The sequence below is a fragment of the Zonotrichia leucophrys genome, chromosome Z (assembly GCF_028769735.1).
Source record: "Zonotrichia leucophrys gambelii isolate GWCS_2022_RI chromosome Z, RI_Zleu_2.0, whole genome shotgun sequence".
In the NCBI taxonomy this organism is placed as follows: Eukaryota; Metazoa; Chordata; class Aves; order Passeriformes; family Passerellidae; genus Zonotrichia; species Zonotrichia leucophrys.
This window is the reverse complement of record NC_088200.1, coordinates 26801582-26817544: the sequence shown is the minus strand read 5'-3', so window position 1 is coordinate 26817544 and position 15963 is coordinate 26801582. Positions and strand designations below refer to the sequence as shown.

Sequence of the window (15963 nt, the reverse complement as noted above, 5' to 3'; positions counted from 1 at the left end):
GCCCTAGTCTGCTTGTCAGGGGAGTAACTCCTTTTGTCTCCTGCTCCTCCCCTCTAGGCACTTATTTGCATGTATATTCTTTCTTACTGGCCAAGTAAATTCAAAAAAGGGGAAGAAAAAAAAAAAAAGAAAAAGAAACTCAAGTTGTTTAAAAGATAAGGAAAATTATTGTACAAGATGACAGGATAGGTATTAAATTTCATGTTGAAACTGGCAGCTCTAAGGAGGCCATTACAGCATATCTGATATTTTTAAATAAGTTGTCATCTTTACAGTATCTTTCTCGTTAAGAAAGAAAATCATTTTGCCTTAGACTTGATACAATTTCACCAAGAGTAGCACAGAGGAGAGATGTTTTTCTTCGCATGCCTTGGGGCTCTGATTGTTGTTTCATTAAATCAGAGTCCTGTCATTGCCTCTGTGAAGAAAGGAACTGATCCTGGTTTTCATGCTGCTTCACTCCCCTTTTTAAAGCAGTAAAAAGCAAATTTGTGAAAGATAAAGAACGGTCTGAGAAAACAAATCCTGTTCAGAAATGTCCCTATAACTTAATTAATTTCTCAATTACACTAATTGAAAGGAACAATAGTAAGAGATTGTGTATTTTGTGGCAACTGAAAGGAAATGTTTAATTACTGCTTGTAAGTAAAATGACAGTTTTAAGCATTCTTGTAAGCAACAATACTCTTTGGGGGGTAATTAGTGAAAAATAGATGGTAAACAGATGATAGCTTTTAGGCTAAAGAAATCACTTCAGTTTCATCTCATGATAAAGAATTATAAAAAAGAACTTACCATTAACATGCCATTCAGTAGGAATACTTAAATTTTATTTTGATCTGTGTTTGATTATAAACTGTCTTTTTCTTTATGTGCTAATATCTGTATGTTAAGTAAAGCAGCAGTAAAGAAAGCAGATTGTAGAAATATCCCTTGAGCCCTGATAAATTCAGCTTTCAGTGACTGTGGGATGGACAGGTGAACTTATTACTTTGCTACTACCAAAATATGATAACCAAATATTTGACAGCCATGTGTCCTGCTTGATGTCTATTCTGAACACAGACAGATCTCTAGTCATTTAAGAGCCATCTGGCCTTACTCATTTTTGAGTTATCATCACAGGTAATCGTCCTGTGAGTTAAAGTTAGTGCTAACTTCAGGTCTGACCAGGTATTTGGTTAGAGAGTGTCCTTTGGTGCCTTGGTGGTCAGGTTAAAAATTCAGCCAGCCCATGAATAGCCATTGCATGCCAGAGGACCACGCATAAACAGGAGGTGTTTCTGAAATGGAAATTCCTTGTTTTTCCAGTGTGGTTGGGGAAAAATGCAAGAGAGGGACAGCAATTGGAGTCTTGTCCCCATTTGAAGCACGGAGATGTTTCAACTTGCATTCCTAATAATACCAGTCAAAGAAAGGACAAAAAGGAGTATAAAGAGGATGAACTATACAAACATCAGACTTAGAGAAACCCTTGCAAGAGGCACAGCTGTGTCGCCTGATTCCTGGTTGAATTTCCATTGGAGAGCAATGGCCAAGTGTCTGAAAACTGGCTGAAGCCCTCTCGCACATATGAAGTAGTATCCTAAAGAGATTATTTTTAATATTAGGACAGAATGAATAAGTGTACTCCTGTACAGGTGAAAAAACTGTTCTATGGAAGAGAATGAGCACATCAAATAGGAAATGCATACTAGCAGCTACTGAAGATCATGCTTTTAAATGACAGATAAAATTGAACAGACATTGAGCCTAAACACTTTAGGAGTACTTATCCAGAATTCCTTCTAGCTTGGGAAGGTATTGGCCTTTCTCTCCATTCTGTCCCCTGGTAATCAAAAATTATTCTGATTCTAACCCAAGGGCTAACAAGGGCTCCTTGTGTTTACATAAAGTGAGGTCCTTGCAGTAATAAGGAATCCTCGCTAGTGAGGCAGGATTTCCTTATGGTAGAAGAGGGATGATCTGTGATTATGCTCTCCACTTTATTCTGGCTGCTGGTAGCTGAGCTCCAGGGCTAGAGTCATCAGCTCAGCTAATAGAGAGCAGCAGACCCAGTCTGTTACTGTGTGGGTCTTTAACTGAGTCAAGGCGCACAAACTGGTTTGGACTGTGAGGCTGACAATGCAGAGTCAGATGGCAGATGACAGGCTTATTAAATAGCATGGTTTGCAGTATCAGACAGAGAGGAAGCATGTAACCATCCTGCAGTGGCTACATGCCCTGCCCAGATTCCCACAGTCAAACACTGGCAGGGCTGGAAATATGGGTGGCCCATCTTTTTTGAGCAGGAATACCAGTTTTACCTCATTTACACCACTATGTGTCAGGAATAGTGCTTGTAGCTGATGATAAGGAGTTAAAGAAGAGAAAAATACCAGGGTCTCACAATAAATGTGACAAGAAAAATTGATATTTGTTAAGTAGTCATTAATAAATATTAGCTATACAATTCTCATCCCTTTCCCATTAATCTACAACTTAATGTCTTTTAAAATTATTTTAACATAGAACCCACTTATAATGTTAGATTGGAAGTTCCTGTAAATGGAGAAAATGATAGCCTGGTGTCTATGATTGTCTAATATTATTCAAATTCTTCCTGGGAGAAGTCTCAGGGATTTTTTTTCCTAGACATTACTTTTACTTATACAGATTAGATTATTTGTTTAGCACACTGAAGCAATATCATGTGATATTCAGACATCCAACTGCACATTGAGCTAGGGAGTTGGCACTATTGAATACGGGGTTGAGATAAAAGATTGTAAATCTAGTATCTGCCTTTTCAAAAGATTGAGTGAAAAAGCAAATTAATTCACTCTTTTATATGAGAGAAAGATACCACCGAAAGGGGAATATGTACTGTATGAAATTACATTCTTTTTGGGGGTAATAAGGTAATTTTTATGTACCATTTAAATAGCATTGCATAATAGAGTAGAATTTAATTGAAGTAATTTATAAAGTGTTTTAGCAAAGTAGCTGCTCTTAAAATGCACATTTTATTTCAGAATAATATCTTTAAATGGAAATTGCTTCATTCTGGGATCTTTGTGCAGTATTTTGCAAATCTTATACCTGTATTCTTTAAAAGTATATTTCGCTGAAAGATTGTTTTTAAAAAGTGATATTACTTCTTTTTCGTATGAAAAAACTTTTCTGCTTTATAATTCTTCATTAGTCACTCATTGCACTTGCAGTTATCCTTCTGCACAGAAAAAAATTTCAACAAATGAAATCTAGATAAAATGCTTAAAAGTTAATTGCCTGTGAATTTTTGATCAGATGAAACTTGCTTGTTTATTTTAAAAATTTCTTCCTCAATATAATTTGAGTGAAAAGTCAACACTCAGCTGAATGCCAAATGTAGGTGTAGTAGACATTACTATCAATTGTAAACCAGAATATAATTTTTATACACTTAATGTTTAACTAGAAATTGAAGCTTCCTGAATATTTCTTAGTTTGTGTAATTCTCTGATTGTTCGCTTTCCAAGTCCACTATGCATTAGAGCAATTTTCAGAGAGAGAGGAAGAAAACCTCTCATGCCTTTAATATGACAAAGCTTCTCCCCGTCTGCAATTTGCAATTTTGCTTTGCCCCTTCCATACAGTTCATGCTATCTCCAGGACTGAGCATCACTGCTGCTTGAGAGGGAGGCAGATATTTTTAATAACAATCACACTTTCCACAAAGCAAAATTTCCCATGGAAGTCATTAGCTTTTATACACTCTAAGAAAGTTATTTTTCCATTAAAAAACAAATAAACAAACAAAAAACCTGCAGGAAAACCCCCAACATCATGTTATTTTACCTTACAACATTTTGCATTTTGTTTTGGGTAGCTTCAATATTACACTGTATTTGGCTATACAGTTGTTGCAAATGCCATCCCTCCTGTTTGGTATCACAGGATCCCTGTTGAACCTTCCCTCTTTTCCTCACAATTTTTCTGCTGAGTACTTCCTGCCGAGAAATGAGGGGCCTAAACTCCATGTATCTGCAAATTGTTAAACTGAGTGTTTATATGTTTTGAAACAATTTCCTGGACCTCTTCCTCCATCTTCCCCTAGTCTGTATGAAAATCAGAAAGATTTTCTCCCTTTTCTTCATTGAAAAATAAATAAAAATCTGTAATCAGAAAATAAAACCTTGAGCTCTGCAAAGTGAAGGACAAGAGGTGAGTCAAAGCTCCTCAGTTCCTTCAGTTTGTTTCAAGGCTTCACAGCACAATAGCAGAGAGAAAAGGAACTTTGATAATAATTTCTGAGGTGTAAAGCCACTGAGCTGTCATGGGGATTTAAAAATACTGGAAAATAGGTTTTTAATGTTTTAAACTGTGTTTATAGAAACAAACTACCACTAAAAAGCTATTTGAACACTATAAAAGTATTTAGGTTGACTGTTTTATTCCATGCTTGCCTATTAAGATCAGCTGGTTTTTGAAATGCTTGGTAACTGTCAGTCAGCTGAATCCTTGGTTTAATCAGAAATTAAAACTTTTAATGTACATTTATGTATTCAGATATACAGCGTGTTTCTGGCACCTCTTCTGTGTAGATATATGCCATGTAGATCATAACATGTCATCTACACAAAACCGATTTGCTTTAGGTTATATAGATCTCATTCTTCTCTCATGAGGAAATCTGGTGAGGGACAGCAATTTTCTTTGCTATCGCATGTGCTACTACTAGTCTACACCCAAGTTTGGTTATTTTGGCCCAATTGCAAGTTTTTGAGATACCAAGCTGGAGTGAGAGGACATGGTGTCAGCCTTTCCCAAGGGAGTCTCAGGCTGGACTTTAGAGAGAAATTTTTTCATAGAAGAGATGATAAAACATTGGAATGGGCTGGTGCTCAAAGAACTGGTGGAGTCACTTTCCCTGGAGGTGTTTAAGGATGTGGCACTCATTGCCATGGTGTGGTTCACATTGTAGTGTTCAGTCGCAGTTTGGAATTGATGATCCTTTTCCATCCTAATTGATTTGTGATTGTGTGGTAGAAAAATATCAAAAGGCGTGATATTCCCATAAGGCTTGTGCTAAGCAATGGTTTGGTAGGTATAAAGGTTGGTTAGGGTGATATAAAGCTTCAGATGCTAATATTGCAGAAAGATCAAAATAGAATGAACTGAGTTTTAAGAGAACAAGTAATAGTAATAAAATGAAATTCAGAAACTCAAAATCCAGGGACTCAGGGACTAGTATACAAGCTGCTGTTACAAACTGGGAGATGAAGAGAACAGCAATTGTAAGTGGCAAGGAGAAAATGAGAAATATGAGTGCTGAAGCTGCTCATAAAATGGCTGCAAACAACATTTTCAATGTGTCTTGGTTTTGCAATAGATGGGAAAGAACTCAGTCTGAACTAGAAATTGGTGATAGTTCTTCTAAAATGTTATGTACTATTCTAGTAATTGCAGTTGGATAGAAATGAACTCAAACTAGAACAGATGAAAGAGGGCCAGTTCTGAACAAAAATGCTGTGAACAAAAATGCTGTGAACAAAAATGCTGTGATCTGAACAAAACACACAATCAACTACCTGCAAGAGGCTGGGAAGAGACACAATTCACTATAAACACTCCAGAGAGATACACCAAGAGACAGAATCTTTTGAAACTGCTAGATAATTTTGTACTAACATTAGTTCATTTAAACTGCATCTGAATATATTTAGACTAAAATTTAAAATAAGGTTCAGAACTATATATGACCACTGAGCTTCTTGAAACAGCATGTTTGTTACTTAGAAAGGATTCATCTTAATCAAATTCCTCCTCTTATCTTTCTACTCCTTATCAGTGAGTTAAATCATCTTCATATTTTAATGCTGTGTAGATTCTTCTTTCATACATGATATGCAAGTATCTTCAAACCATTTAAAGAGTACTGATGGATTTGTTGCATCTAAATTGTGGGACAGAACTTCCTTGATTCAGTAGAAGGATTTCACTAATGGTCTTTGCTTTCTTTTACATTTGCAAACAGTATATAGGATTTTGTTTCCCCACATTTCATTGAACTTTGTATTTGTAAAGATATAGCTGGCTATAAATATATTTGATTGGCTATAAGTCTCAATAAAATGCTATTTATAGTTGCTTAGTTTTTTGGTGGAAACTTTCTTAGAAGTGACACTCTATTGCCAAGGACAAAATTATTGTAAGAAGTGCAAAAGGCCTATTATTCAAGCTGGACTTTTAACTGATGGTAGAGGCACCTAGGTTCTTTGAAAATATAGCTGGTTTGGAAGTTGTTGAGTGTTGACATTTTGAAAAAATCTGACTTTGGCACTTGTGCTTGAAAAGTATTCAGGTAGTTTAGGTGGGAGCAGTTCCAGGCACATGAAGGTAATTAGTTTCAGGTTTTTCAACTGATACGATTCATGTCTTTCAAATATTTATGTCATTTATTGTATCAAGGACAGAATGCTGAGCTGTAAAGATTATTAGGACTCCAAGAAATTTTTCAGCTAAAAAGGTCAAATAGTTAGTTACAAAACTTTGTGAAGAAAGGATCTGGTAGGCTCAACATATATGCTAAAATATATTATGAAAGATCAACATTCAGGTTTCTGTTCTACTGGTTTCACTGGGGTTTTTTTTGTATTGTGATTTAACACTATATCAATGTTAAAATATTTTCCCTGCCTCAGTTGCAAATTGCTATGCACAGTATGTCATTCTTCTCCTTTGCATTTTCCCATATCTGTTTTTTCAAGATAACTGTATTTAACCCATTCTATTATGGGCCCTATATAACTGATGCCATACTCTTCACCTTTTGCTGGAGGAGTCCAGTAGCAGAATTTTGCTACATACAGAGATCCCATGAATAAAATTATATCTGAAACAGCAAGATTCAGATACTACTGGGTGGTGGTTTGCATTAAAATATGTGGAATGTTACTTTGAAACTTTGAAATCCACTTAGCTGTTACCTATTTCAGCAATTTTGTAGCATGTATGGGCATTTTCATTTCAGTGATGAATATCAAACGTGTATAAATTACTGAAATTATGGCAGTGCAATATATCAATCTCATTAATATACATAGCCATTTTAGGAGAAACAACTCAATATTCATTTTAAAACATATATAGTTGTAGAGTGGTCAACAACACAGTACTTACTCCATTCAATAGCATTGAAAAGACCAGGAATACATATTTGTAACAGTTATGGCGCATCCCTTTAGATGTGCACACGTCTTTACTAAATAGTTCTTCCTGGAAAATCAAGTGCTACATGCAGGAGCAAGGATGGAAAGGTAATTAGAAATTAAAAAGCAGGGGGTAAGCAGTTTTTGTGTTTGAATGTAGTCTGGTGCTTCTCATGCGACATACAAAAAGCCAGAAATAAAAGAGAAAAAAAAAAAGAAGTCAATCTTGAGGGGGCTTACTGTGGCTCTGAAAGTTTTTTACACAAATGTAATAAACACCAGAGATGTTCTTATAAATGTGGGATTAAGACATCTATTTTCTGAAAAAACCAAAGCAAACAAGGGGAAAAACCCCCCCAAAAAGTAGCAAAAATCCCACACCAAAACAAAAGAGCAAGCAAATCAAAATTTTAAGTCTAGAGGGGAAAAGATAGAGGATGCAGTGTAATGAGAAGAGTCATTAGAAAGAAATTGTTTTTTTCACATATGAAAATGTAGTTTCAAATGTGGATAGGTTACAGCCATTTTAAATATGATTAAAATATCATTTTTAAACAAAATTTAACTTTACTAACAGTTTTGTCCATTCAGATCTAAAATTATACTTAGAAAAATCAAAAAGCTACTGAATTATCATATTTTTAAGGGGTTCAAAACACTAATTTTAAAATCTTTTTTGCATCTTTTATGTTTTCCAGAAAATATTTCAGTTCTCTTAAAACTATTTTCATTTTTGTAATGCATAAAACAGTCCCAGGAATAAAACCCAGTATAATTACATTAAAATGAAAGATACCATTATTTCCAACCACTATTGATATCTATGGTCTGATATTGATATTTGATATCTGTACCTACAAAGAAAATACTCTCCAATATTAATTTAGACAAATTCCTGGTTTACTACATAAAATTAACAAGACCATATTAATCTTGCTCTCTTTGTGTCTTCATTTCAGCACTTTTTTTTTGCAATTGTCATGTGGCACATCACAGTCGCAACTAATCTGGAATACCCACAGTATTGCCAGTAACATGTAGCAGGCTGACAATATGAACTTGCTTTTCTGAGGAATTGAAAAAGTAATTATTTCTTGTTCTGAGTTAATGAGAGATACCAGTTCCTGAACAAGAGAGCAAGTTAAAAGTTTTGTGGTAACGCTAGGTGTGAACAGAACATCAATAAGGGAGTAGTAGAACAGTGAATGATATAGAAAATGAGCCAAAATCACACACTGAGAAACATTAGGAAAATACTGATTAAAGAGCTAGTGATAGTATACTACCTACTTACAGGCTCAGATATTTAGATATGAGAAGGGACCTTGGTATTATATTCGATGATTAAAAACTTTTGGGAATTGGGGAAGGCTTTTCACTTCTTCATAGATTTTTAAAGAAAAGGATGCTAATATTCATCTGTGCCTATTATTCTACATATTACTAATTTGAAAACACTTTGAGACATGCCAGTGATAAGCAGTACTTTCCTACTAGTTTTATTTTTTCTTTTTCCGTAAAAGTCTCATGTGAAAGCATAAATCTTTTTAAAGAAAATAGCTTGCTAGTGCAGGAGAAAGCCCCCATTCAAATAACAGCACTAATGAAAGGCAGCAGTGGAAATTGCTGCCCAAGCAATTTCCTTGAAGCTCGGATTTTCTCTATTTCAAGGTCATTCTGGCATAAAAATCTTCTGCAGCTTGCTTGCAATATACATCAGAATAAATGTATTTCTTTTATTAGCAAGGATTGTTAGTTATTAGCGTTACTTAAGCATATTTGTGTGTGAATAAGATTGTGTGGGGCAGCAGCCTCTATCCTGGGGGCCATAGTGATGATGTCTGATGCTAACACACAATGTATAGATAAATTTCTTCATATCAGATCAGAAACCAATGTCAAGCATGCAAATTTAAATCACACATCTAAAAGATGTGGGTGAAGAATTGTTACTGCAGAGGGGCAAAATGGCTGTGCAGGGGTTAAATCACCCTAACATATTCATTGTTAAATAATCCCATGCAAAATTACTTTCCTTGTATTTTTGGAATGTATGTTGTACACATGGCCTCATCTAATCTTTTGCCACTTTGCAAAGCAAAAGCTAATTTCAATTCCAGAAGATAGAGCAGTCTTCAATTATGTAAGTTAAAGGATAGATGCTGCAGTTCACAAAAGAGGGCATGTACATTATACATTTGCTTAATTGTTCTACAGGGATGCCAATCCTAATTAGGACTTCATTGGTTTTTTCGTTGGAAACAGTTTAGATTCCCTAATTAAGCATGAAATAACTAATAAAAATAAATTAAGATGGTTTACATCTGTGAATCAAGTTTCTGCCAAGTTTTAAGTCACCTTTCAGCCTGAGAAGGGATCTTTCTCTGCCTCAGTGCCTTGTCCCTTTCAGAAACCAGGATGGGGGCTCTGAGGAGCAAAAATCTTGTTCTGGTGGGTTGGTCCATTTGCACTTTAGACAACTTGTCCTTTTTGTGGGTCTTGGATTATTATGTAGTTTAGTACACTACGAGTATGTTGATTTGGGACTTCATCTCCTGAAAATTATGCTATTAAAAAAAAAAAAAAACCAAAAAAAAGGTAAATCCCCAGAATATAGGACAAAGGAGTAGTAAAAACTAAGAAACCAAATGTACAGGGTAAATGAAGTGAGCTCTTCTTGGTCTCCTGGATCCTGATATCTTTTTCTTCCATCATTTTCTGTTTCCTAATCCCACACATATTTTTCTAGTTTACCTTTTTCTTCTCTTCATCCCTTCTGAGGAATGTTTTCTATTTCATTATCTCCACAGGTTTTAACTTCATAAGCATACACAACATTAATATGTTGCTTAGCAATATAGCACAGCCAGCTTCTAAAATTTCACAACTTCACCTCTCCCCGAATGCAGTGCTACAGGCTAAACACTGTGTACAGCTTTCCTGTCTACAGCACGAGCTAAAAATTGTGTTGGTGTATTTTTGCAACTCCTGTACAGCTGGGAATTTAGGAAACATATGAGAAGTATGAGGGTTTGGCTTCTAAAACTTATATATTCATATGGATATTAGCATTGCTGCCAAAGGTAGTTTCTGTAACTTGTAAATATGCTGTCATGTGAGTAATATTACAATAATTAATATTTGTGTGAGAGTTTTCTGATATATGAAAAAATTGTTACCTTTAAAAAATATGTAGAGCTTAAGTGGACACATGAATGAATTTGTATTTTGTAGGTGCTTTTAGATAGCAAGAATTTGAGGCTTTTTTCTAATTTTCCTTCCTTTTTTTATCCTGACAGTACAAGCAAGTGGAACAGTACATGTCATTCCACAAGTTACCTGCTGAAATGCGCCAGAAGATCCATGATTACTATGAGCATCGCTACCAAGGCAAGATCTTTGATGAAGAAAATATTTTGAATGAGCTCAATGATCCTCTAAGGGAGGTAAGATTAAAGTATATGAATAGCTCTTCATGCTAGGAAAAAACTTCTTGTCTTTGCTGTTTCTGTGTTGAAATGCTCTTTACCTTCTATAGCATTTCAGCTTCTTTACCATAGTCAATGGATGACCAGGATAATTAAATTTATACTAAGTTGACGCAAAGAAATAAGATCTACACTATATTCAGGACCAGTCAATCACTGCCACATGAGGATGTCAAAGGATAAAATCTGCCAAAGAGTAAAACCACACCCTTATTGTTGACTGAAATTCACGCTTTTCTGCCACTTTTTAAAACAGAGATCAGATGGACTAAAATGATCCTGGGTGAAATTCTTTTTCTATTCTCCCTACTTGTTAGCCATACATCTCTACAGATAAAACCACTGAGAGTCACCACAAAGGGAGGGTTGCTTTTTTTCATTTTCTAAAGTAGCATTGCTGGTAAAGGTGGTCTTTACTTGAGATGAGGAAGCTGGAATATTATATATCAAAGCCATTAAAAAATCTCTTTTTTAGGGGTTATGCTTTGCTATGTTAAGTGATGTGATGTGTGGAAGCAGTTGGAATTTTTTCTGCTGGTGTGGGATCTTGCAGTAGCAGAAGTAGCTCCTTAGTGGGAATAGAAATCAGATGGTCTTCTGTTGGCTTGTGCTCATGCCTGACCTGGTCGAGGGTGTTGGCTGATATCCTCTACCGAAAGAAGAGGAAAAAAACCCAGAGAAGAAGAAGTTGAAAATCTCAGAGGGAAGAGAGCGTAAAAAGAAAAAGAGAGCGAAAGAGAAAAACAAACAAGAAAATTAAGGGTGGAACAGTCTAGTATGTGAAACTTGTGTAATTTTCAGTGCTTCTAATATCCTCTGCTTTTGGAAGAGTGATGCTGATTATGTGTCCATACGTGTGTGTATATATGGCTGTGTATATTATATATATAAGGGGTTTTTTTAAGTTTTGAGGGATAAAGAGAGAACCTTTGTCTTTGGTGGATTTTCTGTACTACTGAATCCTGCACTTTGTTGGGAGGGGAGAATGCCATACAATCCATTGCCAAATTCAATCAAGTTCCATATTTAAAATAGTCATAAAGAAACAAAGCCTTGCCAAGTCACAGTTCATCCACACCTCTGTTGTGAAAGTCTCATAGTAGCCTCCCTCCTACAAACTGCCAAGTGGTAATGGTGAGTGCTGCCCAAAATTGCTGGTCTTTGCTAGATGCTTAAAGTCAAAATCAGGCCAACCATGGTTGTTCTAACAATTTAATAACCCATGACTAAGTTCCAGATCCTTGACCTACTTAATTCCCTCACACAGGTGTAGACTGAGGCCTTCCTTTATATTTTGAATTAGTGTTTTGGAGTGCAGGTAGAGGGCCCTGGCTTCTGCAGGGAGGCCTGTTTACACTGTGCCCCCCCCTCAGTAGCTTTTGAAATGCCAAGAGGAGAATGTACTGCAGGAATCTGCCTTGTGGGACAGGAGAAGTGTGGGAACCATCACCAGACTACAGTGAGAGTAAAAACATGAATCTTGGCCAGTATGGAGCTTGTGTTTTGTTAAGAGAACAGAAGTATGTACAGACACTGACAGCAGAAACAGTTTCATCTGTTTCCACTTCTAAGAAAAGCATTTATCCAAAAATAAAGCCTGATACCCTTCCATTGCAAAATACTATTTTACTATCAGCAATTTGCAATTGTGGCACCCTAATTACTTGTGTTTTCAGCTTTTCCTGCCTCCCTTTTTGTTTCCTTCCTTCCACTCTCCCTCCCCTAGCCCTGTCCCCTTCCCCTCCTTTTTTTCTAACAGCTTAGAAGCAGAAAGGCAAATTTGGTCAACCATAAAAAACAAAAAGCCCTTCTGGTGAGAAATCAAGCATGTAAAATTTCAAAAATTAATGAGCCCCTAAAAACATGAAAGAATAATAGAATTTCATGGAAGGAGTGGCTTCTGATTTTGCTATGGTTATGCTGTACTTAGCTGGTCTTCTTTGTCCTCTCTATTATATAACAAAAAAATCAGGTACAATCAGGTTGCACATTGCCCTACTGACAACACAGTAGAGTTCCAGAGAAAGGTCAAAAAAAAGAAAGAGAAAAAATAGTAACTGGCCACTGGCAGTGCCAGAACAGGTTTCTCAATGAATCTGTCCAAATTTTCAATGCAGCTTATCGACTGTGGCTTGAAAACATCACTTAGGTATTTTGCTTAGTTAATAGTTTCAAATTCTGTTTTAGCTACCACTTCAGTACGTGCAGCTTAGTAGTGCAGGTGGTGTCTTTTTGATGCAAATAATGGATAATAAATTGGAGGCTTTTAAAGGTGGAACACAGTTGTTCATATATTGGATGGGCTTTACCATGTTACATGCCATTAGCTGCACAAGGCCATAATAGGTGATAGCAAAAATACCCTGGCTGCATCATTGAAAACTAAATATTTAGTGCATTTCTTAAGTTTGTAATTAATCCTACATTTGACTGTACTTTGAATTGAGAGTAAACATTCAGAGTCTCCATAGGACATACTTAGCTTGATGAAAGTAGCTTCTGATGAAGATATTAATCTGAAACCATTAGTTCCTCACTTGGAGTAAGCAGAACAAAAGAAACTATACTAACTGCTGAGTAATTATAGCATCGTGAAATGTTATGAAAAAATTGCAGGGTTTTCACTAATTCTTGTTCTCAGCCATTCAAACCTATTGTAAGGGCTGAAATTTTCCACAGCTATGCTTTCTTTAAGAGTGATGACCTTCTTTTTGGTCCATGTTTTAAAATTTTGGGTTTTTTTTTTAGCAAGAAAGTAATTATGCATGATATAAATATGATCATTCAACCATTAAAAATAGCTAAAGTACATAGAATTAGCTGCAAAAATCTAGTGTAAAAATAATTCTTACATGATCAATGCTAGTAATAAAGCTGTATGTGCTTATAGAATCATAGAATCATAGAATAATATAATCATAGAGTATGCTGAGTTGGAAGGGACTCATCAGGGTCATGGAATCCAACCCCTGGCCCTGCACAGCACCATCCCCAGGAGTCACACCCTGTGCCTGAGAGTGTCCAAACACTTCTTGAGCTCTGTCAGGCTGGTGCTGTGACCACTGCCCTGGGGAGCTGTTCCAGTGCCCAAACACCCTCTGGGTAAAAAATCTTTTTTAATAGCCAACCTTTTTCTAACCCTCCCCTGGCACAACTTCAGGCCATTCCCTTGGATCCTGTCACTGGGCACTCAGAGCAGAGATCAGGGCCTGCCCCTTCTTTTCCCTTCTCAAGGAGGTTGTAACTGCAGTGGGGTCTCCCCTCAGTCTCCCCCAGGCTGAACAGACCAGGTGACTTCAGCTGCTCCTGTTCAGCTTCCCCTCAAGGCCCTTCACCATCCTTGTTACCCTCCTCTAATAGTTCAATGTCATTTTATACTCTGGCACCCAAAACAGCACACAGGACTCAAGGTGAGCAGGACAATCATCTGCCTTGATAGCAGAGGTTAAGACTTTGTAAAAGAGGATGAATGTTCATTTTAATGAGCTTGTGAACAATATGCATGGAGCAATATGCATGGTGGATTGGATGATTAAAATAATGAAAATCTGAGAAAAGATTTGATGCATGTGTGTGAGTGCCTAGCTTGGTTGGATAATAGAAATAGAGTCATGCTTACTGTGGGCAATTAACAAGAAGGGATTAAAAAAGAGGGAAAAGGAATCCTGAACCTTTTTAAACTGTACAAGGCTCTGTGTAAGTACTTCAAAGCTGAGTAAAGCAACTGGTTCCTGACCTGTATCCTTCAAGGATAATCTAGTATTATCAAAGAGATTGCATTCAATGGCTGGGAACTAAGACTACATTTATGAAACTGAAAAGCTCTATATTCTCCCCTGTTTAGTTAATTGCACAATTTGGGTGTATTAGTCCACCAGTAATGTAATTAATTGGATACTCTCAGGTCTGCACACTCAAATTGAATTAACCATAAATTGCAATATGCCATGTGCATATCTGCTTGTAAGGATACATGCTCTCTGACAAAAGTAAACTATAAGGGTTTCTTTTTGTTAAATTCAGAAATTTCACTTGAACTGAAAGCATATCCCCATTTCCATGGACAGACTTATCTGATAATAAGCATTCACTCTTCTCAAGAACAGGATAATCAAGAGACTCCTGGAAGTTACAATTTTGGTAGAGATGACAGATTTTAAATTTCTTCTTTGATGCCATGCAGTGTTGGATTCATCCAACCTATCTGTCGCTCCATACAAGTTCTGCAACAAGTCTAAGATAATAATCAGGCTCTCTCTGCACACACCACCCACACACACATGCTCTCACAGTAAAGAAAACATAGCTGACTAGCTTAGAAAAAAGACTGCATTTTCTAACAGCAATTGACATGTGAAATAAATTCTGTCTTTAATAGCAATTGCAGTTAACTGTCTCTCTCCCTCATTTCTTGAGTCAGTAAGTAGAAACAATTAGCTTGTTGTCCTTATATAAATATCATCTCTAGCTCTTCAGCAGGCTGAGTTATCAAACTTCACATTTTTTAAACTTGTAATTCTTACCTTCTACAAGGCTTGAATATCCTTTTGCCTCAGGAGACCTTAATCCCAAAGTGTTCTTTGTAATTGTCATTACGTGAAATGGAGACTCTACAGACAAGAAGCTAAAAAACCCAAATGCTCCTAAGAGAAATATATTCCAGAAGAACACCTGAGTTATAAAAGTTGAAATACATATACACTGCTAGTTCCATCTTGTAACTGAGTATAAGTCAAAGTGACTCAGCTCTGGCCTTTGTTTAAGCCATCAGCCTTGCCAGCAGTGGCAGTGGATGCATGCCCATGAAAGAACAAGAACAGGGAAAGTGTGGTGTGTCCCTTAGTGACTCTCCTAGACTCTCTGTATTTTCAGGTAGAGGGTTTCAGTATTTTCAGGTTCAGTACTGGGTAATCCTTAATACACATCTCTTCCAATTACTTATTTGCATTCTTTATTCTAAGTACTCTCTGCAGCTACACCATCCTTTGTCAAAGAGCACAGACCTGACCCCTCCTGCATAAGAAACCACCACCTTCTTTTGGAATTGAAAATGGCTCCAAATTTTTTTTTTGTTTAGATGGCCATTAATTCTTGTAGCGAAAATGATATAATACAGTCAACTTTTACTGACTCTTTGCATGCCAGTTATGATTTTATAGTTTTGGGATAACATCCTTAAACTGTATTTTTTAAATGTAAATTCTTTCTTGCATGGGAGCTAGATCATTCTTGCCATTTTCATTATTCTTCCCAGGGTCTACTGTAGTCTTTTAGAGGTGAAAGCATCAGTTCTGCAGCAAGAA

General features: G+C 36.4%; 1 protein-coding gene across 1 annotated transcript in view; it reads left to right on the top strand.

Moving 5' to 3' along the window:
- HCN1 (hyperpolarization activated cyclic nucleotide gated potassium channel 1) overlaps positions 1-15963 on the top strand; it is a 196151-nt gene that overhangs the window by 141947 nt on the left and 38241 nt on the right. The window contains exon 5 of the mRNA XM_064736283.1: positions 10472-10618. Within this exon, the coding sequence (XP_064592353.1) occupies positions 10472-10618 (147 nt within the window). The remainder of the gene's footprint in view (positions 1-10471; positions 10619-15963) is intronic.